General features: G+C 45.5%; 1 protein-coding gene across 2 annotated transcripts in view; it reads right to left on the bottom strand.

The window, feature by feature from the left end:
- TAPT1 (transmembrane anterior posterior transformation 1) overlaps positions 1-22,407 on the bottom strand; it is a 75,359-nt gene extending 52,952 nt beyond the window's left edge. For both annotated transcript variants that reach the window (XM_087724626.1, XM_087724625.1), the window contains exons 1-3: positions 22,029-22,407; positions 9,813-9,943; positions 1,434-1,552 (exon numbers count right to left, since the gene is read on the bottom strand). In XM_087724626.1, coding sequence (XP_087580752.1) covers positions 1,434-1,552; positions 9,813-9,943; positions 22,029-22,407 — 629 coding nt within the window. The remainder of the gene's footprint in view (positions 1-1,433; positions 1,553-9,812; positions 9,944-22,028) is intronic.
- Between the last annotated feature and the right edge of the window lie 1,443 nt (positions 22,408-23,850).

Below are 23,850 nucleotides of genomic sequence, written 5' to 3'. Positions count from 1 at the left end.
TTGGTCTGAGATCACTGAAGCTGCTCTCTGTTGTAATCCTGCAGCTATCTCATCTGATGGCCTCTGAAATAATGCCATGTTGGGAGGAGGTAGAGCTTCTGTTTGTTCCTGAGAGCGGAGGCCGGTAGCAGTGGACGTGCAGGTTGCTTCTGTGGTTAAAACCCTTTATCTCCCTGGCTGCTCCCTGGCAGTCATTGGAGATTTATGCTCTGGCGGGGAGCTGAAGAAACTCCTACCATCACGAGGCTGATTGGAGGGAGAAGGAGAAGTCTGCCACTCCACGCTGTCTGGAGACCACGCGGCCAGCTGTGGACTATCACAAGGGTGAAGCAGCTCCAATGACTGCAAGGCGAAAGGATGGGGGCTGATCTGCCCAGGAGGCCTCTGATCTCTGGATCTCCTCTGCGCCTCTCTCTGGGCCTTCATGAATTCACAATCCAGGGCCCTCTGGCAGCGGCTTTTGATTCACTGTGTGGCCTTAGAGGACCTTTTGGAATATTCCCTTGTATGGGGCTCAGAAGCTTTCCTCTTTCTTGTAGGACTTGATCCCAAGGGTCTTGCAGCCTCTTCTCTGCGAATGGAGGAGATCTCCTGGGTTTCAGCCTTGAGGGCTGCAAAGCGGTATGCCCGAGATCTGGACTGTGGCTCACCAACCTCTTGGTTTAATGATGCTAAGGGCTCCAATTGGGGACTTCCACATGGCTTGAGTCATCCCGACAGTTTGGGACTCACCCCTCGCTGTGCCTTCCCTCCATTCAAATTTGGTGCGCAATTTAGCCGCTCCCCGAGCCCAAGTGTCAGCACAGCAGAGGAGGCATGTTGTCACAGTTTGCAATCCAATTAGATGACAGATGGAGGTAACCCATTTCTGGATACTATCTCGCAATACTATGAAGAATCTTGCATTTAACATATTTCAATTTGCAATATTCTCGCTTTTAAGTTTTAGAGAATATCTGAGATAGATATTCATTTATTTTGGAAGTCTTGAACATAGTTTTCATATTATAAACCTCTATTTCAGTGTTATAAAAAGATTCTATGTTCTCATTAGAAAAGCCATGTCACCAGAGTCATCTTAAGGATACATTTATTTATATTTGATTTACTTTAATGAACGTATAGGCCACTGCAATTGTAAAAAATGTATGTGATATGGATCCTGGCTCTTGATAGAAAAATCAGTAGGTTACAGTGGCAAATGAATTGCAATTTAATTATACCATAATTTGCAAGAAAAGGTACTTATGGAGGTTAATGCTTCATTCACCACTTTTAAAGTTCTATAAATGTCCTCAGCAGTTATACAGAACTCAGCCATGTGAATCATTGAAACAACTGGAAATGTTAGACTCTTCTAACATACTCTTAAGACAAAGGTATATAAACAATTAAACATTGTTTTTACATAACAGGAAGAGTAAAAAACTTACCGCAAACTACTACAAGGCAATGTGACGAACCTGAACATTGCCAGAAAAACTCGCAATGGGAGCAGGGTGAATACATAAAGGAAAGCATCCAGGCACAAAAAGATCCCAAAAATCATCAGCTACAGAGGAAAGAAAGAGAGAGAGAGATTCAAGGTTCAATCAAGTTTCATACTGAATTAATTACATGTAGAACAGATATGACTATAATCATAACCATCTTCATAAAACAGGACAATTTACATAAAATTATATATAAATACAAAATTCTATTTCAAAGCCTGGCAAAACCAGTAGATTTCCCACAATTTACTTAGAAGCAAGGAAGGGGCACCTCTCCAGGAGGAAGTTCCAATTTTATACCAGACAAGGGACAGGGACGTTCTCATTTAGCAAGGTACTATTTTTTTAGAGCCGCGATGGTGAAACTATGGCACATGGGCCACAGGTGGCCCACAGAGTCTCTGCGGGCACACAAGCTGTCGCCCTAGCTCAGATCCACGAATCTGAGTGCGGCATGCCTCACAACGGCCAACTGGTTTTTGGGTCTCTGCCGCACACACACGAGGTCACACATGCATGTGCAGGGGCCAGAGGAATGTGGGGGAGAGTGTGGGATGCATGCGCGGGGACAGGGTGCACACAGGGGGTCATGTGCATGTGGGGATCACGCAGGCATGCAAGGAGCACACGTGCATATGCACATGCAGGGGGTGGGGTGCACACATGGGATGGGGCACATGCAGGAGTGTACGTACATGCACAGGGCACACACAAACATGCAGGGCACACATGGCACACACACAGTGGTTGCGTGCACATTGCACTTGGTGCCAAAAAGATTAGCCATCACTGCTTTAGTGTAAAAAAGAAGTTGGAACACATTTAGCAAAAACTCTCTTTGTAAGCCACTGGCACCTGATCTTTGCAGATATTTATGGTTTCAGTGACCCTAATCTTCACTCAGTAGATGAAGTGTTTAGATTAGATTAGATTAGATTAGATTAGATTAACAGAGTTGGAACGGACCTTGTAGGTCATCTAGGCCAATCCTCCGCCCAACTAGAGACCATTTCTGACAAATAGCAGCCCAATCTCTTCTTGAAAGTCTCCAGTGATGAAGCTCCCTCAACTTCCAAAGGCAAGCTGCTCCATTGTTCTGTCAGAAAATTTCTCCTTATTTCTAGGTTAAACCTCCTTGTTCAGTTTCATAACCATTATTCCTTGTCTGGCCTTCAGGTGCCTTGGAAAACAGTGTGACCCCTCATCTCTGTGGCAACCCCTCAAATATTGGAACACTGTTATCATATCTCCCCTGGTCCTTCCCTTCACTAGACTAATCATGCCTAGTTCCCGTAACCGGTCTTCATATGTTTTAGTCGCCAATTCCCTAATCAACCTGTTGTGGCCCACCAGCGGCCAGCAGAGCTGGCAGCAGAATCAGACAATGAGGAGGTTGGGGAGGAACATGGGCCAGTTCTGGAGGCTGGGGAAGGCTCGGACAAGGGCTCTGTGTCAGAGGCAGAGACGAGGCCATCTGGCAGTGACCAGGTGCCTATGGAATTAGACAGCAGTGAGGCAGAGGAACAGCTAGAGCCTGTTCCCAGTGTGCACATGTGCAGAGTTGCCATCTGTGGTACTGGCTTATTTCTCGCCTCATAGGCCCGGACTATACAAGCCCACAACCACCATCCAATGGTAGAGGGGGACACCCGTGACCAAATGGCAGAAGACTGGAAAGAAACAAATAACACCTCCGTCTTCCTGGAGGGTGCTGTTCTCTTCATGTAAATACGGAGAGCTCTCCGCACATTCAGCTTGTGCCACGATTTTGTCCTTTCTATGAGTGGGGTTAGGGCAAAAATCTGGGAGAATTAACTTCTGAGTCCTATGAAAATAGGAACTTATCTTGGGGATAAATGCAGGATCAAACCTCAGCACGACTGTGATAGGCTGGAAAATACAAAGGTCCTCCCTGACAGAGAGAGCACCCAGCTCTGAGAACCTCCTAGCCGACGTGATGGCGACAAAGATGATCACCTTTAGAGCAAGGAACTGCAAGGAAACGGTCCGCAGTAGTTCAAAGGGAGAATCCCCTAGGGACAGGAGGACCGTGGACAAATCCCAAGATGGAAACCTGTGAATTACCAGGGGCTGGAGGTTAGCCGCCCCTCGTAGAAACCTCTTCACCAACGGATGATAGCCCAGGCTCTCCCGACTATCCAAGACCAGGAGAGTTGACAGAGCCAAGACTTGTCTCCGAAGCGTGTTATGGGCCAATCCCCTCTCCAACCCGTCCTGGAGGAATTCCAGGATATTAGGGAGCGAGGGACGTTTGGGATCCACACCCGCCTTATGGCACCAAGTACAAAAAGTGGACCATGTGGCGTTGTAAATCCTGGTTGTGGCTGAGCGTCTGGAAGCCACGATTGTTTGTATCACCCGCGAGGAGAACCTTGCCTCTCTCAAGATCTCCCTCTCAAATACCAGGCAATCAACTGGAGCCATTGAGGCTCTGAACAGACCAGGACCCCCTGGCGAAAGGAGATCTTCTCTTGTGGGATCCTCCAGGGTTTGACAATGGACAGACCTAAGAGGTCCGCGAACCATGGCCAGTACGACCATTATTACCTCTGCCCCTTCCTTATCTTCCCCAACACCCCTGGGGTCAGTGGAAGTGGGGGAAACGCATAAAGCAGACCCCGGGGCCACTTGATGCGTAAGGCATTGCTCCCCTCCGCTCGAGTCGGGGTCTGCGTGAAAAACCTGTGGAGCTGGGCGTTTTCCGGGGACATGAAGTGGTCCACCACTGGCCATCCGAAACTCCTGCAAATCTTCTTGAACAGTTCCGGGTCCAGCTGCCATTCTGTCTGGTCCACCATGGCCCTGCTGAGCCAGTCAGCTTGGTGATTGGCATCTCCGGATATGTGCTCCGCCTTGATGGACAACAGATGCCTCTCCGCCCAGTGGCCCAGGCGCTGGGATTCCATCCAGAGGGCTCTAGAGTGAGTCCCTCCCTGCCTGTTTACATGTGCCTTTGTAGCCATGTTGTCTGTCAGAAGTAGGATGTGTCTTTGCTCTACAAGGGCCTGAAAGTGTTGAAGGGCCAGATGAGCCGCACGGAACTCTAGCCAGTTTATGTTATGTGTAAGATCCAAAGGAGACCAGCGACCTTCAGCCAGCTGTGTTCCCAGCAATGCCCCCCAGCATAAAGGCTCGTGTCCGTGGTAAGAGTGAGTCTTTCTGGCTCCCTGAACATATACCCTTTGGTATATGGGTGGGGAAACCCACCACCTAGGGAGAGTCTCACATGGGGAGGGGGTACTCGAACCTGAAAAGGAGAGGCGCTGCGCTTGCTCCTTTGGTACGGGAGCAAGAACCACTGGAGAGTTCTAGCATGGAGCCTCACCAAGGGAACAAGATCTATACAAGAAATCATCTTCCCTAACAACTGAGACAAGGGGACAATGGGCACACGCCGTTCTTTCAGCACCTGGTTGACTATGACCACTCCCAAATGCAACAGCCTGGTAGAAGGTCGCATGCCACTCTTCTGGAAGTTTACGGAGAACCTATACCTCAGCAGGGTCTCCACTGTCAGGCCAAGATCTTGAAGGGACCGCTCCGATGACTCCGCCTGGAGGAGGATATCATCTAAATAACAATGAAGTCTGGTGGGAACTGAGGTGAAAGTCCTGGGAGCCGAAACAAGGCCAAAAGGAAGAGCCCTATACTGGTAATGGCTACCAGCGTAGGAAAACCTAAGAAACTTCCTGTGCTCAGGGAGAATTGATACATGAAGGTAAACTTCCATCAAATCGATGGAAGCTAAGTAGTCGCCTTTCCTGATACCTTCCAGAATGGAATGAAGGGAGACCATCTTAAACCGTTTGTATACTAGGTAGCAGTTCAATCTTCTAAGGTCAAGAATCGCCCTCCATCCCCCAGAGGACTTTGAAACCACAAAGAGGTTGAAATAAAACCCCTTGCCCTGGTCCTCCTGAGGAACCACCTCTACCGCCTGGATCTCCACCAGGTGGTTGATCGCCTGGTGCGTGAGCTATCTCTTAAGTGCGCACTTGGAGGATATAAACGTACGAAAGGAATTCAGAGGGATGGATAGGAATTCCAGCCGCAGGCCAAACTTCACCGTATTAAGGACCCAGAGATCCGAGGTAATACTCTCCCATCGGTCGGCAAACAACGCCAACCGACCACCAATGGGAGCCGTCCAAACCTGCTAATTTATTCCGGCAGAAGGGACGTCTGCCCCCCCAAAAGGGCTGCTTACTCTGGGGTTGAAATCGTGTCCTATCCCCGTAGGAAGACCTATCCTGCCACCTGTCCTGACGTGGCTGAAAGCTTCTAGGCTGATAATGATAGTCTGTGACAGTTCCCCTATAGGGTGCCCTATGTGTATATGGTGTGTACTTGTGTTCCTGCTTCTTAGTCGTAGCAGGCAAAACCTTACGTTTGTTCTTATTCTCAATGAGGATTGGGTCCAGAACCTCGCCAAACAGCTTCTTCCCTGCATATGGGCCAGCCGCCAGCTTCCACTTCGCTTTGGCCTCCACCTGCCAGTTTCGGAGCCACACCATCTGCCTAGCTGAAATAGAGGAAGAAAGAGCCCTGGAGGCAAACTTAGCGGCGTTCAAGGTCACATCTGTCGAAAACTGAGTCGCAGCAATGACCTTGCTGATGTCCTGAAGCAGCCTCAAATCGTGCGCCGGGACACGCTCCTGCATTTGCTCGAGCCACATCAACGTGGCGCGATTGAAGGATACAGAAGAAGCGGCTTTAATCGCCCATGTTGCCACCAGGAAGGTCTTAAGCAACACCAGTTCAGTCCTCTTCTGCTTTCAGGTTGTCGGCCACATCACTTGCCCCCATGGGAGTTGGGGATGCCAGGGCGGCTACAGGAGCGTCCACCTCCAGAACCTGTAATGCCTGGGAGAAATCAGGCTCCATATTATAGAATCATCTGCCATTCCCACCTGGGGTGGGGAAAGTACCTGGCTTGGCCCACTGCTTCTGAATGACATCCAGAAACAGTTTCGGTGCAGGGATCTCCTCTTTCCGCACCGCGGGTTCTACAAAGAAACACTTTTTCTTTGGCGCTGCCTTGGAAGTCGAAGCCTCGGCCACAGCCTCCTTCTCCTTCTCCTTGTCATCCTTCGTCTCAGCGGCTGCAGTGCTCCTGGCTTTAAATAGCAAGGAACGGAACAAATTAGGAGAAAAGAAACCGGCAAAAGCACGAGTATCCAGTGCCAAACCTTTATCATCAGAAAGCTGTCTCCTTTTGCTCCTCCTCTTCCTGGAGCAAAACCTCGCACCTCAGCGAAGGAGGAACCTCTCTCTGTGCCCTGTCTGGGCGAGAAACCAGATCCTGGATATGTTTGCGCTTGGCCTCCATCAGTTCTGTGTCTGCCTGGTCAGTGGAGCGACCCTGGAGGGCTATGCCATGTGCAATGGCTCGATGAATAAGATTGAATGTTATCAGGCAACTCCTCAAGTTCACCAGTGTCATGAATAGGCCCAGGCCTGGGTGCCAGCTGGTGCCTGTGCCCTGCGTCAGGAACAGGCGCAATGCATGGAAGCGAATGGTACTCGCCTTCCTCGTCCTCAACCTCCGAAAGTGGAGGTGAGATGGAACTGGCCCTTGGGGATCCAGAGATCTTTGGAGGGGAAGGGGAGGGAGAAAGTGGAGCCGCCCTTAGGAGGGGGGGATCTCACCAAAGGCAAAGGGGCCTTATCTCCACCTCCCTGCCTGGACTTCTCCCCATCCCCTGTACTCCCTTGCCTGGAGGGAGCTTGCTTCACTAGTGGAGGAGGATCCTGAGGGGAACCCTTCCTCTTCTTAGAGCTCTTCGATGGCGCTACAGAAGTCACCCCAGAGCTGCTCTCACCAGGGGAATCAGTCATGGTACTGTAGCAATCTCTTTGCCCCAAGGCCTCACTCTGCCCAGTTCAGCAACCAGCACAGTAATCTACAACTGTTCTCACCGGAGATGGCAGTCGCAATGAGCCTCGTGGCGGTGAAAAAAGGAAAAACAGAATGGCCGCTGACCATGTGATCCACCGGAGGTCCAAACAAAATGGCCACCACCTCATGGCCACTAACAAAATGGTCATCGACGACACAAGGACCTTCTCAAGATGGACACCGCCCAAGAAGCTCTCCCAAAATGGCCGCCCCCAGGGCCCCATACTCACAAGGGAGAAGCTTCTGGAAAACAAATGGTGCCAGCGAGCAAATGGCCCCAAGAACGTCCGGATCCGCAAGCCTAGCTAGTGCCGATCGCATCTTCCCGTCGTTCCAAACTGTTTGCATTTACACAGGAGTGCCGGCGCTCCGCACACGTGCTCCACGCACCAGCAGCCTCGATGTCCACCCACTGCAGCCCCTGAAAACCAGCAGCAATGCAGGGAAGCCTCCCTGGCCCGCTCATGAGCCAGCAATCAGAATCAAGCCAAACGGAGCCGCAATAGACTCCAATAGCCGGCACAGCCAGCTGCTTGCCTGCGAGAAACCTGAAAACCTCCAGCAGGAGCCAGCCCACACAATTCACTACTCTAACAACAACCAGGTGGGAAAAAACTTGTGAGCCAAGTTCAAACACCTTCCATACAATAGTAACATTAAAGACAAATGATAAAAGTAAAGAAAAAAATACTGTAAAGCAAACTATTCTAAAAAAATTTGTCTTTATTTATTTTCAAACCTGCTCCTTTTCCATATTCCTCTATTTTTTTCTATCAATTTGGGTGCAGTTTTAAGTGGATCCTCTAAGATGAAGACCAAGTCATCTGCAAATGCTTGCAGTTTATATTCTTCCTTTTTTATTTTCATTCCTTTTATGTCTTTTTCTTCTCTGATTTTTCTGTTTAAAACTTCTAGTGTTAGGACAAATAACAAAGGGGATAATGGACAGCCTTGTCTTGTCCCTTTCCTTATTTCAATAGAGTCTGTCAATTCTTCATTTATCGTTATCTTTGCTGTTTGTTTATGATATATAGTTTGTTTGGCTTGAGTAATTTTTTTTTACCAAATCCCATCTGTTCCAGTTGTAACAACATAAATCGCCAACTCACGTTATCAAAGACTTTCTGTGCATCAAAAAACATCAAAGCCATTTGCTTTTCAGGATGTGCCTCATAATATTCCAAAGTATCCAGAATTATTCTTATATTATCTTTAATTTGTCTCTTTGGTAGAAACCGATTTTGATCAGGGTGGATAAAGTTATTTAAGTATTTTTTGAGTCTTTCTGCCAATATTGAAGCAAATATCTTATAATCTGAATTTAACAAAGAAATAGGTCTATAGTTCTTAATTTGAAGTGGGTCAGTCTCCTCTTTTGGCACAAGTGTAATATATGCTTCTGACCACGATTTGGGTATCCTCATCTTTAACATAACCTCATTCATAACTTCTAGTAATGGGAGACACAACAATTCCTGCAATGTTTTATAGAATTCCACTGGTAGTCCATCCAGACCTGGTGCCTTGCCATTGCTTTGTTTTTTAATTGCTTCAGTTAGCTCCATCGTCGTTATGTTGCCTTCTAGCATCATTTCAGTTTCTTTAGGTATCTGGGGTAAGTTTGCTTCCTGTAAGTATTGTTTAGCTCCTCTCTCTTCTATATTCTCTTGTTCATACAATTTCCCATAATAATCTTGTGTAATTTTTTTCTTTTCTTCATTTCTATGGCAGATTTCATTAATTGCAATATTTTCCTTGATTCTCTCTTTTTTCAATATGTACGCTAACCATCTGCCTGATTTATTTGCATTTTCAAAGTAGTTCTGTTTAGCACCTCTAATTTTTTGCGCTAATTCCTTTTTTTCCATTAACCCCATTCTATATTTAATCAGGTTACTTTACTTTTCTCATGTGTTGTTCTATTACTTAAGATTAACATGTAAATTAACTCAAAAATAAGGATGTTATTAGATTGATTTAGCGTTTGTATGCTTCCATCTATCTTCCATCGGAGAGTGTTTAATTTTAAGAGACTCCCACTAGCATTTGTCCTAAAGTCCAGAAACAAAGTCTGCATTTTCCACCACAAGAGATCAACAACTTTTTAAACTTGAACACATTTTTTTTCCCATTGGTGATAGAACTGCTCCTCAGAAAGCAACAAATGAATTTTGGCTGCACATGCCGTTCTACTGCTGATACATCACTGCTTTGGAATCAGTCCAACATATTCAATTATAGTGTTATCACATCAGACTTAAGGCAAATTGAACGTCAGACTGAACACCCAAAACATGCAGTCAGAATAATATTCTTTATATACTTTAAAAAGGTTTATGTGTTCTATAAAGTGAGACTGAGCATTCCTTAGGCATAAAAATGCTGATAAATTAACTTACCTTTTCCAATTCTCTTGGTATTCGCATGCATGTGTACACTCTCTCTCTCCGTTCTGTGTACTTGGCTTCATTGTGTTCAAGGAAGTAACCTCTTGTTAGCTCTGCATTGATAAACCTCAGTAGAGAAAGATCTGCATTGAAAGAAAACCTCTTTTTAAAAATGTTGAATTATTTAGCATTCCTTTTCTCTTTTTTTTCTTAGCTGCCATAGTAAACTACTTTAAATTAATCTATGTCAGGGTCTCTAAACTGGCTGGGAGTTGAAGTCCACAAGTCTTAAAGTTACCAAGTTTGGGGACCCCTGATCTAGACCAACACACAAGTGATAACATCACTTCAAATCTTACTATCTTTCCTCAGCATGCATCAGTGCCTCATCTACAACTCCACAGTGACAATATCTAGAATTTAGCTCTTTACTATTTGTTGTTGCCTTCAGTTCCACCCACTAATTCTTCTCCTAATGTCTATGGATTTGCCTCAATCTTATTCAGTTCCAAGAATCTCCAAACTGAGTTAAACAAATTCCTGGCAGGAATTCCAGACAGCTCGCTCTACCAGTCCCCTATTCATTTTACTGGATGAAATGAGCCTTGCTGACTTATAACGTAAATCAGCAGGACTCTTCTTACTAGGGTTGCTGTTTAGCACTACAGTTTTTTTGCCTTTATTTAAAGACATGTAAAGACCCAAAAGTTTTCAAAAGCAATTAGAATTCAGAGGTTAAGGAAATAAATAATGGGTTTAAATCTGGAAATTGAGAATGAAAGTGATACATAGAGTCTATGAACAGAAGGGAGAAGGGATAATAAGGAAGCTTGACAGATTAGAGAAATGAGCTCAAAACAATGGAATGAAATTTAATAGAGACTAGTGCAAAATACTTTATTTAGAGGGAGAATCAGGTGTACAATATAAAAGTATATATGTATGAAGGGAGATCCCTGCACAAGACTAAGCCTTCCACAGAACTTCAATTTTTTTGTAATGTTTTGTAATGGATAGGATAGCCTGGCAGAGATTTTTTTTATGTTTGATATCCTTGGCCTGACTTGTTCACTATTGTTTCAAAGCAATGCAGATCGTAGAGGTGATAGTGAATCTCTTTGAAAGATTCCTCTCTTGATATTAACCTCTCCTATTTTATTACTATTGATCAGTAACTGTAGCTTCCATTGCACCACTGATCTTCTCATGATAAATTATTAATAATGTGTAATAACTATAATAATATTTAATTAATGATTCATTGTTTAATAACATATTAAGTATTATTATTAACTACAGTTTATCACAAGCTGATGATAAATCAACAAAAACTCATAGAGTATATTTTTAGTTTTTGATGTTTTGTGATGTAATTTGTTTTTGTTGTTGTACACTGCCAAGAGTCCTCCAAAATTGAGACAGGCTCTAAGTAACTTTAAAACAAATATTTATGTATTAGGCAAGAGTAAGTTAGGAATACACATGCTGAATCCATGATCACGTTGAAATGGCTTCATGCAATGTGTTACATCATTCCTTCTGTTCTTTGCATGAATTGGCAAACAAGCCAGAAATTATATGTTCCTTTATATTTAATCTAGGAGACCGCGGTTTAATCAATTTAGCACAAGCAGGCTATAAAGCTATAGTTTAAAATTAATAATGAGAAAAGCTGTATTTTAAAGTTCCAAATCCACTTGTCTAGAAATTAATCTAATATTTGTCAAAGAAAAAAATACAACCCTGCATATACAGACACTACAAATTACTAAATGTTGAAGACTAACTTTGTGATTGTGACTTGTACTCTGGAACTATTACAGAGTAAAAACAGATTCAAATATTTGCACAAGTTTCTAAACTGCAGTTTTATTAACAAAATGTACACAAGTAATGCTTCTACTTCTGCCAAAGTGTTTCTGACGCACAGAAAATTGGACACTGCACACTGTACAATCTCCCCAAATAATAATTAGCTCTAAGTCAAAAATCAGTACTCCTTTTCTGTTCCTCTAAAATAATTCAAATTTTCTAATTATAATCAAGGCTTCAATTTTTATTACACTGGTACAAACTTACTTTTCAATCCAAAAGATCATGCCAAACCAATCTTATTTCATTCTTTGACAAAGTGGTAATGAAATGCTGTGGGCATAGTAATACTTAGACTTCAGCAAGTCATTCCACAAAGTAGCCTACTTCTTCTTGGTAAACTAGAAAAATATGGGATAGACAGTATCACCACCAGATAGATTTGTAACTGGCTGACAAACTGTACTCAACCTATAGTCCTTAATACTACTACATTTACAGGGAGGGAAGTAAGCAGTGAGGTGCCACAAGGTTCTGCCTTAGGCCCATCTTCATAAATTCCTTAGATGACGAAATAGAAGGGGCACTCATCAAATTTGCAGATGACACAAAGGTGGCAGGAATAGCCAACACCCCAGAAGACAAGCTCAGGATCCAAAAAGATCTTGATAGATTTGAACAATGGACCCTATCCAACAACATGCAATTTAACGTGGAGAAAAAAGAACGTTGGTCCTTACTTTAACGTTTCTTTTCTGTGGTAAGGCGGAAGGGGCTACAGCTGGGTTTAGTCACAGCCTGATTGGTCCAGAGACTGAGGGATTTTTCTTAAGTATCCTCCTTTCCCTCTAGGCTCCCAGTTTCACAAGGTCGAATGGAAAAAGCTACAAGTAGTATGTAAGGAAAACCAAGACACACAAAAACACAGACCCCCAACTGCCCCAAACACCGCTGATCAATGTCATGGGTGGGATGTAGCCCCTCCCGCCTTACTACAGAAAAGAAACGTTCAGGTAAGGACCAACATTCTTTTTTCTGTAGTTTCGGCGGGAGGGGATACAGCTGGGACATTGACTCCGGGGGGGGCGCTACTTGTTGGAGCACCCGATGGCCGAAGGCCGCGTCCACCGAAGCGAAACAATCCAAACGGTAGTGTTGGATAAAGGGAGTCGGGGAGGCCCAAGTGGCCGCCCAACAGATGTCGTCTAGAGGAGCCCTGGTGGCCCATGCGCCCGTGGTAGCCGCACTCCAAGTGGAGTGGGCCATAATTCCCTGCGGTGGAATCTGAGATAAATGCGCAAGGTGCAGCGGACATCTAGCCTGTGCCAAAGAATTTCCCTCTCATGGGAAGGAGAGGGACAGAAGTTAGGGAGAATGACCTCCTGCAATCTATGGAACAGGGAATTGACCTTTGGGAAAAAGGTCAGGTCGAGTCGCAGGATGACCCTGCCTTGGTGGAATTGACACAAGTCATCTTTGAACGACAAGGCACCCAACTCAGATATCTGCCTAGCCGAGATAACAGCGATGAGGAAGGCCACCTTTAAAGTTAGGTACCTGAGGTGTACCGTCCTTAATGGTTCAAAAGGAGGTCCTGTGAGAACCCTAAGTACTAGGGAGAGATCCCATGTTGGAAACCTGTGCACTGGGGGCGGGCACAGGTTTGCTGCCCCTTTTAGAAAACATTTGATCAGAGGGGATTGGGCTAGGGATAAACAGCTCTCCCCTGCCAGGACTTCTTATCCTTGTTCTCCACAAGGATTGGGTCAAGGGAAGCCCCAAAGAGGTTGGGACCAGTGAAGGGGGCCGCTGCCAGATTCCATTTGGACTTGTTGTCCATTTGCCAATTGCAGAGCCACAATAGGCATCTCGATGTTACAGAGGTGGACAACGACCTAGAAGCGAATTTTATGGAATCTAGGGTGGCGTCTGCAGAGAACTGGGTGGCTGAGATGATCTTGGTGAGGTCTTGATGAAGACGCTCATCCTGCAGCGGGATGCGGTCCTGCAACTGCCGCAGCCACATGACCACCATATGATTAAAGTAGGAAGCTGCTGCAGATGACTTAATGGCCCAGGCGTTAAAATTCTTACGGATTGTAAGCTCTGCATGCTTGTCCTCGGGCTTTAGCTTGTCGGCCACATTGCCTGAGACTAAGGTAGCAGCATTAGCAAGGAGGGTGTCTATGGTAGGCAATTATAGGGCCTGGGAAAAGGCCTGCTCCATGTTGTAGAAGTGCCTATCATTACTCCCAGGGTTGGGCAAAGGAGGTTGAGACCACTGGTTCTTGACCACTTCTAAGAAGAGGGGGGGGCTGGAACCTCCCCATCAGTATTGGGATTTATAAACATGGCTAGGTTGGGATCCCTGTGTTAGGACAGGAGCCCCGTGCCAATTTGAGTAGTCTTTTTGGCCTTATGCAGAAGAGGTTTCAAGGTCAGGGGAGGAAAGAGACCTGGAAATGCCGGGGGGGTCAGGAGGAACTGAGTCCTCATCTTCCGAGAACCCTAGTTCCGGATGGGCCACCTCCCCCAAGATAGAACCCTCACTGACTACCAAGGGGGAAGGAGGCCGAGGTAGATCCTGGCCCTCCTAGATGAAGACGGAGATCTGTGTCTGGGGGCAGAGTGAGGCCTTGCTACCCTTTGGAAGGGGCATTCCCTTTGGGAGAGGCCCGAAGCGATGCCTTTGGCTATAGCGGTGGAGATGAGTCTCCTGATGCTATCAGGCAGCAGCTCCAGATCCTCCAAATCCTCTCGGAAGAGGGCCCCCGGGGGGCAAGCTGGGCAGCCGGCAGGTAGTCCCGAGATGCCCCCTCTCCTGGATCCTCTCCCCTCTCCCTATATGATCTAGGGGATATGGGGGGCAGTGAAGGAGAAGCCACCTGTCTGCAAGGACTTGCAGGTGAAATAGAAGGGGAAGAAGGGCTGAAACCCCTGGGAGGTGAGCCAGAATGGTGAGAGCTGGGCCCTATTGGGGATCTGGATCTGCAGGGGGATTCAGGCCTAACCACTTGCGCTAGCCTCTCCGCCCTAGTCACCTGCTTTTCCAAGGACTTTTATCTCCTTGACTCATCCCTAGCAACTGCTCTGGAAGGGTGCTGGTCAGCTGTAGGCTTGGAGGCCGCTGCCCTGGGCCTGAGCCTGCCTTGGCCTTCGCCTGCCATTTCTCCTTGGGCCTGCATGGATTCAGGGGCTGTGGAGGCCATGCCTCACTCACGTGGTCTGTGCCTGGATTGACTGCAGCAAGCCTGCTGGCCTTGATGCGCAGCCACACTGCAGGTGCTGGCCAGAGTTTGACCCAAAATTCCCCCCTTCCCTCCAGTGCTGGTCCTTTAAAGTTGAAACCAGCTGCCAGGATCTGTGCTATCTTGGAACCAAGAACAGAAAGGAATCTCAATTTCAGATAACATAATTTGTTCAATTTCTTTTCTAGTACTTCACTATTTTTTCCATTTTTTGATTTTCTAACTGTACCCAAATGCAGAGTAAAGAACCATTGCAGTAAAAATAAATGTTCATAGCTATTTTAATAGACGCAAGTACATTGCCAGAATCTTGTTTATTTCAAATACAATCCCTATCTTAATCATATATATGCTATAGTAATGCCGGAAATGGGATCTATCTATCTGATGTTAATTTCTACACCCAATGAGCAGCAGAAATATCATGGTTTAAAAGCACTTCATAAAAATAGATCGGTTGAACAGGTGAAAACATCCAACGGGTTACAGCTTTCTTTTGAACATCACCCTGGAGGCAAACCTTAACATTTTCCCTTTTTGGCAGTTCACTCCCTTCTATCCAGGACATAGCATATAAGTTGCTTGAGCAGGCTCTGCAGTGTTGTTGGAACACTACACATCCTCTAATCCATCTGTTTTCCTTGTCACTCTCTGGGAGGAGGCTTCATGGTATCTGAAGAACATCCAGATTCAGTCAGTTTTGTTCCATACAGTATAAACCTTGTGAACTCTCAAGCTTCCTCTTTCCACTATGTAATCAAGATGGACAGTGGTTAATATTTTATATATAGTAATATATAGGTAGGTATATACATATATGTATATAGCATATCTATATGTGTGCTATGTATGTGTACATTTTTGAGAGCAGGCAATAGAAATTCATTTTTAATCTGTGCCAGTGTGCCCACAGTAAAAAATGACAATAAAGGTTATTCTATCTTTTTCCAAAGTCTGTTTAAGAATTTGATTCCCACCTAATTTTTCCTCCATCATATCAAGTATTTTCATTACTAAACTTATGATATATTCCTAATCAATTTGACTAGCTAAATATCTCTCACTGCAAGGAAACAAAAGTACCCAACAATGTATGGACATTTACTGAAGGCAGGAAGACTGTAATACAAATAATACCCTGATTTTATAGTACATCAAGCACACAATGTTTTATGTAGACTCCAAAGTCACCAAATATAAAGAAGCTTACTTCCTGAATACACATTTAAGACTGTATGGTGAGTCATTAGCTGAAAATAGTAATGAGAGATAAAGTCTTAATCCTAAAATAGAAATGTTACCCACTTAAATATCTGTCCACAACTGTTTTTCGCTTGTTAAAGAGAAGATCTGATCAAGAAAACCTATATAGTCACACTCGTACACACTTCTCTCCATCTTCTAAGAACTAAGGATAGTATATGCCACATTTTTCGGAGTATAAGATGCACCAACGTTTTGAAGAGGCAATTAAAAAAAGTAGGTAGGTAGATAGAGGGATAGAAAGGGAGAGAAAGGGAGAGAAATACAGTAGGTAGGGAGGGAGAGAGAGAGAGAGTTAGGTAGGTAGGTAAAGGGAGAGAGAGAGGAGAGAGAGAGAAATGGAGACAGCGAGAGAGAATGTTTAGGTAGGGTAGAGAAAGAGAGAGAGAAATACAGTAGATAGGTAGAGAGAGAGAGAGTAGTTAGGTAGGTAGGTAGGTAGGTAGGTAGGTAGGTAGGTAGGTAGGTAGATAAAGGGATAGAGAGAGAAAGAGGAAAAAATAGAGAGAGAAATACAGTAGGTAGGTAGGGAGAGTGTAGGTAGGTAGATAGAGGGATAGAGAGAAATAGAGAAATACAGTAGATAGGTAGGGAGAGAGAGTAGTTAGGTAGGTAGGTAGATAAAGGGATAGAGAGAGAGAGGAAAAAATAGAGAGAGAAATACAGTAGGTAGGTAGGGAGAGTGTAGGTAGGTAGGTAGAGGGATAGAGAGAAATATAGAGAGAGAAATACAGTATAGGTAGGGAGACAGAGAGTAGTTAGGTAGGTAGATAGGTAAGTAGGTAGATAAAGGGATAGAGAGAGAAATAGAGAGAGAAATACAGTAGGTAGGGAGGGAGAGAAACAGCGTGTGTAGATAGGTAGGTAGATGGATAAAGAGAAAGAAACAGAGATAGAGAGAAATACAGTAGCTACGTAGGTGTTTCTGCTGGCACTGCACTTGATTAATGTAATTGTCATCAATCAGTTAAAGAACTTTCCAAAAGGAAAAAAAGTTTTTGCACTCTGCAAACGTCCCAAAAATGGCCCGTTTTTCACAAAAACGTCCCCGTGGTTTTTTTCCCCAAAAAAAGGCATGAATAGCCTAGGGGAGAGTGCAGAATGCTCCGGGGAGGGGGCAAGAACGAGAAAAAACTGCCTGTTTTTTGTAAAAACGGGCCCGTTTTTTGTCAAAAAATTGCATGCATAGCCTTATGGAGGCTTATAGAATGCTGCTGGGGCTGAGGGGGCAAAAAACAGCCCGTTTTTTGTTCATGTCTGCCCTCTCCAGCCCCCACGAGCTCTCTGAAAGCCTCCATAAGGGTATAAGGGGCGGGGCTTCAGGAGGCAAAAAATGCTGCATTCGATGTATAAGACGCACCCAGATTTTCAGCCTCTTTTTTTGAGAAAAGGGTGCGTCTTATACTCCGAAAAATACGGTAAGTATATAAGATTATTTTTATTGTCCCTTTTTTTCTGTGAACACACTAGATAAATAGATAGATGAGATAAGATACATAGATAGACTGGCAGACAGATACCGTGTTTCCTTGAAAATAAGATCCAGTCTTATTTTCTTTTTGGCCCCAAAATAAGCACCAGGTCTTATTTTCAGAGGATGCATTACCTGTTTACCTGAGGACCACCACAGCCACACCTCCCATGCACTGACACCTGTCATGCTGCTCCTTGACTTCTGCAGCCACTTGTAACCGCTTGCAGCCAGATGTCATGTGACTCATCATGCTGGTGCTGTCACTCGTAGAATGCCAAATGATTTGTCATACTAGTGCCGCTTGGCTTGTCACGTCAATGCTGCTGCTCGCAGGGGACTGTGTGGCGTGTTATGCCATTGTGCACACAAGTGGCAGCACTAGTGTGATGAGCCTTGCAGCAGCACCGACACCACATAGCATCTGGCCACAAGCAGTTGCAGAAGAAGTTGGGCAGCAGTGTGACCGGGGTCGGAGCATGGGAGGCCTAGTTGTGGCTGTCCTAAGTTAAGTGGTTAACTTAACCCACCCACCCACCCCGGCTTGGTTTTTACACCTGCATCTCACTCCACCTTGTACAAACAGATGGTGGGTGGGGATTAACTAGGGCTTCTTTTGGGGGTAGGGCTTATATTATATATTAGGTATAGGCATGAAAATTGGGGTAAGGTTTGTTTTCAGGGTAGGTTTTATTTTTGGGAAAACACAGTAGATATAAACACATACTTGCACATATGTATACATATAAATATACATAAGCACACACAATCTCTCTCTCTGTGTCTGTCTGTGTGTGTGTGTGTGTGTGTGTGTGTGTGTCCATTTATAATACATGACAGAAAAAGGGTTTTAAAAGTTAACAAGGTTGATACCATATGGTACAACGCTATTACAAAATCTAGTTGTTCTGTTTTGGATACCATGAAGCCTTCTCCCAGAAGGAAGGAAACAAACAAACCAAAAAACAGTCATAAAGAAGATGTATAGTGTCTCAAACAATACTGCAGACCCTGGTCACACATCGCTTTTAAAAAGTTATTTATATGCTATGTCCTGGATAGAAGAAAGTGAACTTCCAATAATCTTTTCTGCTGTCCTCACCACTTTCTGCACAACCTTCCTGTCCAAACAGTAATACTTCTAAACCACAATAATACAACACAACAGGATGCTTTCAATGATCTCTCTGTAGAAAGTGGGAAAGATGGGGGAAGGAAGATGTGCTCTTCTCATGAGACACAGAAAATGCAGCTGCTGCACCTGTTTCACCAGTTTCACTGTTGAGTGTCCAAGCTAACCTGCTTGTCAGCTGCATATCCAGAAATTTGATACTACTAACCACCTCCACAGTTGCATAGTTAATACAGAGGTGTATGGCTATGTCTGCCTTTTCTGAAATTTATCTCTTTCGTTTTCCCTACATTTAAAATCAGTCTGTTTTTATTACACCAGTTCATCAAACCTTCTACCTCAAGGGTGTCAAACTCAAGGCCCACGGGCCGGATTTGGATCGCAATGAGGCCAAATCCGCCCCACATGGTCATCCTGGAAACTGTAAGGGTCCGCCCAGTCCCTGTCATCCCAGTGGGCATGGGCGCATTCAGGCCCAGTTCTCAGTCGCTGCATGCAGAGCAACTAGTCTGTGGGACTATGGTAAAAAAATAGTTCAGACCTTCCAATCTCACGAAATATTTTTTTCCGTGAGAAGTTGGAAGATCTGAACTATTTTTTTTACCATAGTCCCACAGACTACTTTAGTTGCTCTGCATGTGCGGCAGTGAAAGGAGCTGGAAAGTTTAATGAAGGGATGTGGCTACCCTGCATGGCGCAATGTATGTGTGAGGGTTTGGCCTGGCTGAAGGGCCCTCAGGTAAGCCTGGGCGGGGCAGGTCTTCACCCACTGCCTTGCTTCATTCTTCACTTCTTCTCCTTGCTTGCCACTGTAACCTGGCAGGAGGTGCCAGGTTACATGCACTGATGCGATGGTCACAAAGAGGGGGGGGGGCTGTAGTACGAAGCAAGGCAGAGTGGTGCAGAGCTTCCTCTCATCTTGCTTCATACTCCACCACCAGTGGTTCCTGTTCCCCGCGCCGCTGCTAGCAGCTTGGGTCCCCCTCCCTCTCTCTCTCTCTCTCTCACACACACACATGGATTGCGCTCTCTCTCTCCCTCTCTCCCCCATTTGCATGCAAGCATGCTCTGTAGGACGAGGTCTCATTAAATAGTTAAATGGAAAGTAGTTGAGGGGGAAGGGAGGAGCAGGAGGTCAGCAAACACTTTTTACACCAAGAATGAAAGTTTCTGAGTCCCTGACTCTGCAAAAGAGGATGGGTGCCTGAATCTGTGCAATGTTATAGCACTCAAGAGGAGCATCCATTCTTGGCATGAAAAGCATTCTCCAGCCAACTCTCCTCTCCCTTCCTCAAAGCAACCTGTGCTCAAGAACATATTAGTCCCAACTCGTATATACTGGGGCTTATCAGTGAGAAATTCAAAAATCTAGTTACACAAAGGGTTAATGTAGCCTAAAAGAACCAGTTTATCTTTTAAATGTTAAGGAATGATCATATGAAATGCCAAAGTAAAGTCAACAAAGAACATTCACATAAATATTTCTTTCCTCTAAGTGTGCCACGCTCAGATGGAGAATAGAGGAAATAACATCCTTTGTGGAATGATTTGGATGATAAGCAAACTGAATTGAGTCAAACACTGGAGGGAGGCTGGATACTTTAAAGTCAATCAGCCTTTCAAAACATTTCATAATGATAGACGTATGTGCAATCAGACGATAATCATTAACATAAATTAAAATTATTCTTCAGCAATGAATGTAGAGCAAAAGTTCCAACAAGGAAGTCCTGGCTGACATTTTCACACAAACAAAAAAGTAAGACATTTGGGAGTTGATTGCTTGGAAGGACACCACGCTAGATTTTCTATCTGCAAAAACAGCATTTATGAGTTGACCACTCAGAGGAAAAACCTGTTCCAAAAAATCCCACAGCATTCAATCTTCTTTTTAACACTGTAGGTGAAATGAGGCTGTTGGGAACAGCCTTTGTCTACCTTCATCAACTATGAAATTTGGCAGGAAGGAGAACAAGTCAGATAAACATTATGAGTCCACATCATTTTGCCCCCACTATTGATGGGTCAATTCTCTTTTCAGAATCTTTACGTTTTACCTGGCCTCAGAAGACCCTGAAAACATCAAGCTGATATTGCAGCTGGATAATAAGGACCCTCCCTGCCAAAGAAAAAAGCAAAGGAAAAAGACCTTAACCACAAAAGGGCACCTTTTTCCAACGTATCCCTTACACTCCTGTTTTGTTTTGTTTTTTGCCACAGTAAATTAACATAGCTCTCCTACACTCTCCAAAAGACAAAAATAGTGGATCCAACATCTACTAGGCTGTACTTTAGTAGCAAAGATTACTTACGATAACATTTCAAATGCACATAGCAATAGCAATAGCAGTAGACTTATATACCGCTTCATAGGCCTTTCAGGCCTCTCTAAGCGGTTTACAGAGAGTCAGCATATTGCCCCCAACAATCTGGGTCCTCATTTTACCCACCTCGGAAGGATGGAAGGCTGAGTCAACCCTGAGCCGGTGAGATTTGAACCGCTGAACTGCTGATCTAGCAGTAACATCCAATTAAGTGGCTAGACATAAAATACTTAAGCTATCCCCTAGCAAGAAAGCAGTCTTGCGCACTCAAGTCCAATGCCAAGAATATATTTCATAGCATTAGATGATTCTTTACCACTTGTTCCTGGGCAAAAGTAAAGCTAATTTTATATTGATATGCCCTTATCTAAGTTTCACATATAAAGCAGAAACCTATCCCAGAAAACAGATTAAGACCGAGATCTGAGCCTCCTTTTTCAAACTTGGATGCCTAAAATAGATCCCCCAAAATAACTTGGTGAGGTCTTTCATGAGCCAGAGGGAGGCAATGTGAACATGGTGAGGGCCAAATTCAGGCACCCTGAGACTCCAGCATACTCGTTATGGAGAAAGCATACAGGTCAAAAATCCTCTTTTGGACATCAAGGGGAAAGAGGTATCTTTGTCGGTCTTGGCATTCCTAATCCACCCTACCTCGGTGTAAAACTTAAGGACCATAGCTTGCTAAAACGAAACCACTTTTGGAAGATGCGGGTGGAGGAAGAAAGCCCTTTATGGAATGTTTGCGACCCAACAGAACAGAGGTTGGGGTGCAAATGGGGCTTTCTCCGCTCTTTCTTCTCCCCAATTTTTCTGCATACCCCCACCCCGTTTCCCACGGGGAAGAACCCAGGAAGCGCTCTGCACACATTAAGGTTTTTCTCCTCCTTTTCTGCACTCCCTTCCCAAGCTTTTCACAGGAATGAAATTCCAAAGAGGCACTCTGCACATGTCTAGGGGTCCGCGACGGAATCTCACCCGAGGGCGCGCGGCGCTGCTGTTGCTTGCGGTATCGGTCGCTCTCGTAGAAGCCCAGCGTTTCAGTATGGGGTGGAGATTGCCCATCGCCGCCGCTGGCGAAAGTGCTCTGTCGCGGCTGCCCGTCTTCCTCTGGCAGCAGTAGTGGCAAGGGTTCCGGCGGGGAGCCCCGGTGGGGTCCGGCCCCGCCACCGCCATTCCCGCCACCCGGAGCCGCCTCGGCCAGCCCCGCCATCTTCGCGCGCGCGACGGCGGCGGCCCCCGGCAGTGGAGGGAAGCAGCCGCCACCCCGGAGGACGTCATCTCCGCGCGACACAGACCGCACCAGCCGGGTCCATTTCTCCCGCGCGCGTGAGCAACGAACTCCCTGCGCCGCCATCTTGGCTGTGTTGGCCAGCCGACTGTTGCCCTGGTGACGCCCCGCCACTCGGGAGGTGGGGCCAGAAGTCTTAGGCAGCGTTCCCTGGACGCAGGAGAGAAGAGGAGGGTTTGAGGAGCGGGGTTCTGCTCGGGGGTTTTCAGCCTCGGCAACCTTAAAACCAGTGGATCGCAACTCCCAGAATTTCCCTGCGACCTGACAGGGAAATCTTGGGAGTTGAAATCTAGTCGTCTTAAATTTGATGATACTAAGAAACGCTGCATTAACCCGTTCCTTTGGGTTTTATCCAGCAGTTGTGTAATGAAACGGCTCCAGCGCCTTTGCCCAGTTGTTCCACCTGTTCCCCTCAGGATGTGCCTACACTTCTTCTCGTGCAGAGGTAGTAGTGGCAGCGGGAGGTTTCGCCCACCCGGCTGGACGCTTCTGCGCAAGCGTCACGTCTCAGCGCGAGCGAACTGGTAATAAAAAAAAATTGGAAACCCTCCACTGTTCTTGTGCCATATCCGTCATCGGATGTTGGCGATCATGTTGGCAGTCCTATTTTTGTCAACAGTCAGATGAAAAAGTGCTGCTGAGTTTTGTCCTCCAGTTAAAATCTTTTATTCCTACATTGCATTCTGAAGTCTGGAATGCAGTTTCAATGCCTAAATCCACAGGCGCTTTAAGAGGTGTGTCTTTATTGTAGCCTACAGCAGTGTTTCCCAACCTTGGCCACTTGAAGATGTCCGGACTTCAACTCCCAGCATTCCCCAGCCAGCGAATGCTGGCTGGGGAATTCTGGGAGTTGAAGTCCGGACATCTTCAAGTGGCCAAGGTTGAGAAACGCTGGCCTACAGGATTGGGCAGGCACAAAACACTTTGCCATCTAGGAATTGAAACGGCAGGACGGAGCTGGGAAAATAAAATGGCCCTCATTGAGATACCCTGGTACAAATCCATGGATTGGCTGTCTTTTGAAGACAGACCATCCCTGGGTTCAATATGTGGCTCAGGGCTAAACTTTGGAGTTGACTCCCTGAATTTGGCAGTTTGCTTGCAGATGGTTCATTATTCAACATTTTCAGTGAATGTGCTCCCTGCCTTTATGTTTTTGAACGTCCTTCCATTGGAATCATTTTTGACTTGAACCACCAAGGAGGAAAATACTCTTCACACTCAGTGATGGGATTCAAATATTTTTACTACTGGTTCCTGAAAGATAGTCCAGACAAGAAGCACTATCTATTTTATTCTGCTTTATTAATTGTGACAGAATGTCCTCCCCCTCCTTGTCAGCTCTCCAGCCCAAGAAATTAAGGATGGTGCCTTCTGAGATGTTTGCCATATCCCCATTCTTTCTGCAGGCTCAGCTGCAGCTTAATGAATTATTGCCCTGCCTATGGCCCTTCCCCATCTTCCAAGATCATTCCGTCCCTGTCCTACTGTCCTCATTTATCTGTACTC

Source organism: Thamnophis sirtalis, unplaced genomic scaffold (genome assembly GCF_051295495.1).
Source record: "Thamnophis sirtalis isolate CommonGarterSnake01/CBP01778 unplaced genomic scaffold, rThaSir2_p1.2 scaffold_10, whole genome shotgun sequence".
In the NCBI taxonomy this organism is placed as follows: Eukaryota; Metazoa; Chordata; class Lepidosauria; order Squamata; family Natricidae; genus Thamnophis; species Thamnophis sirtalis.
Note: the sequence above shows the minus strand (reverse complement) of the source record. Positions and strands in the feature narration are given on the sequence as shown.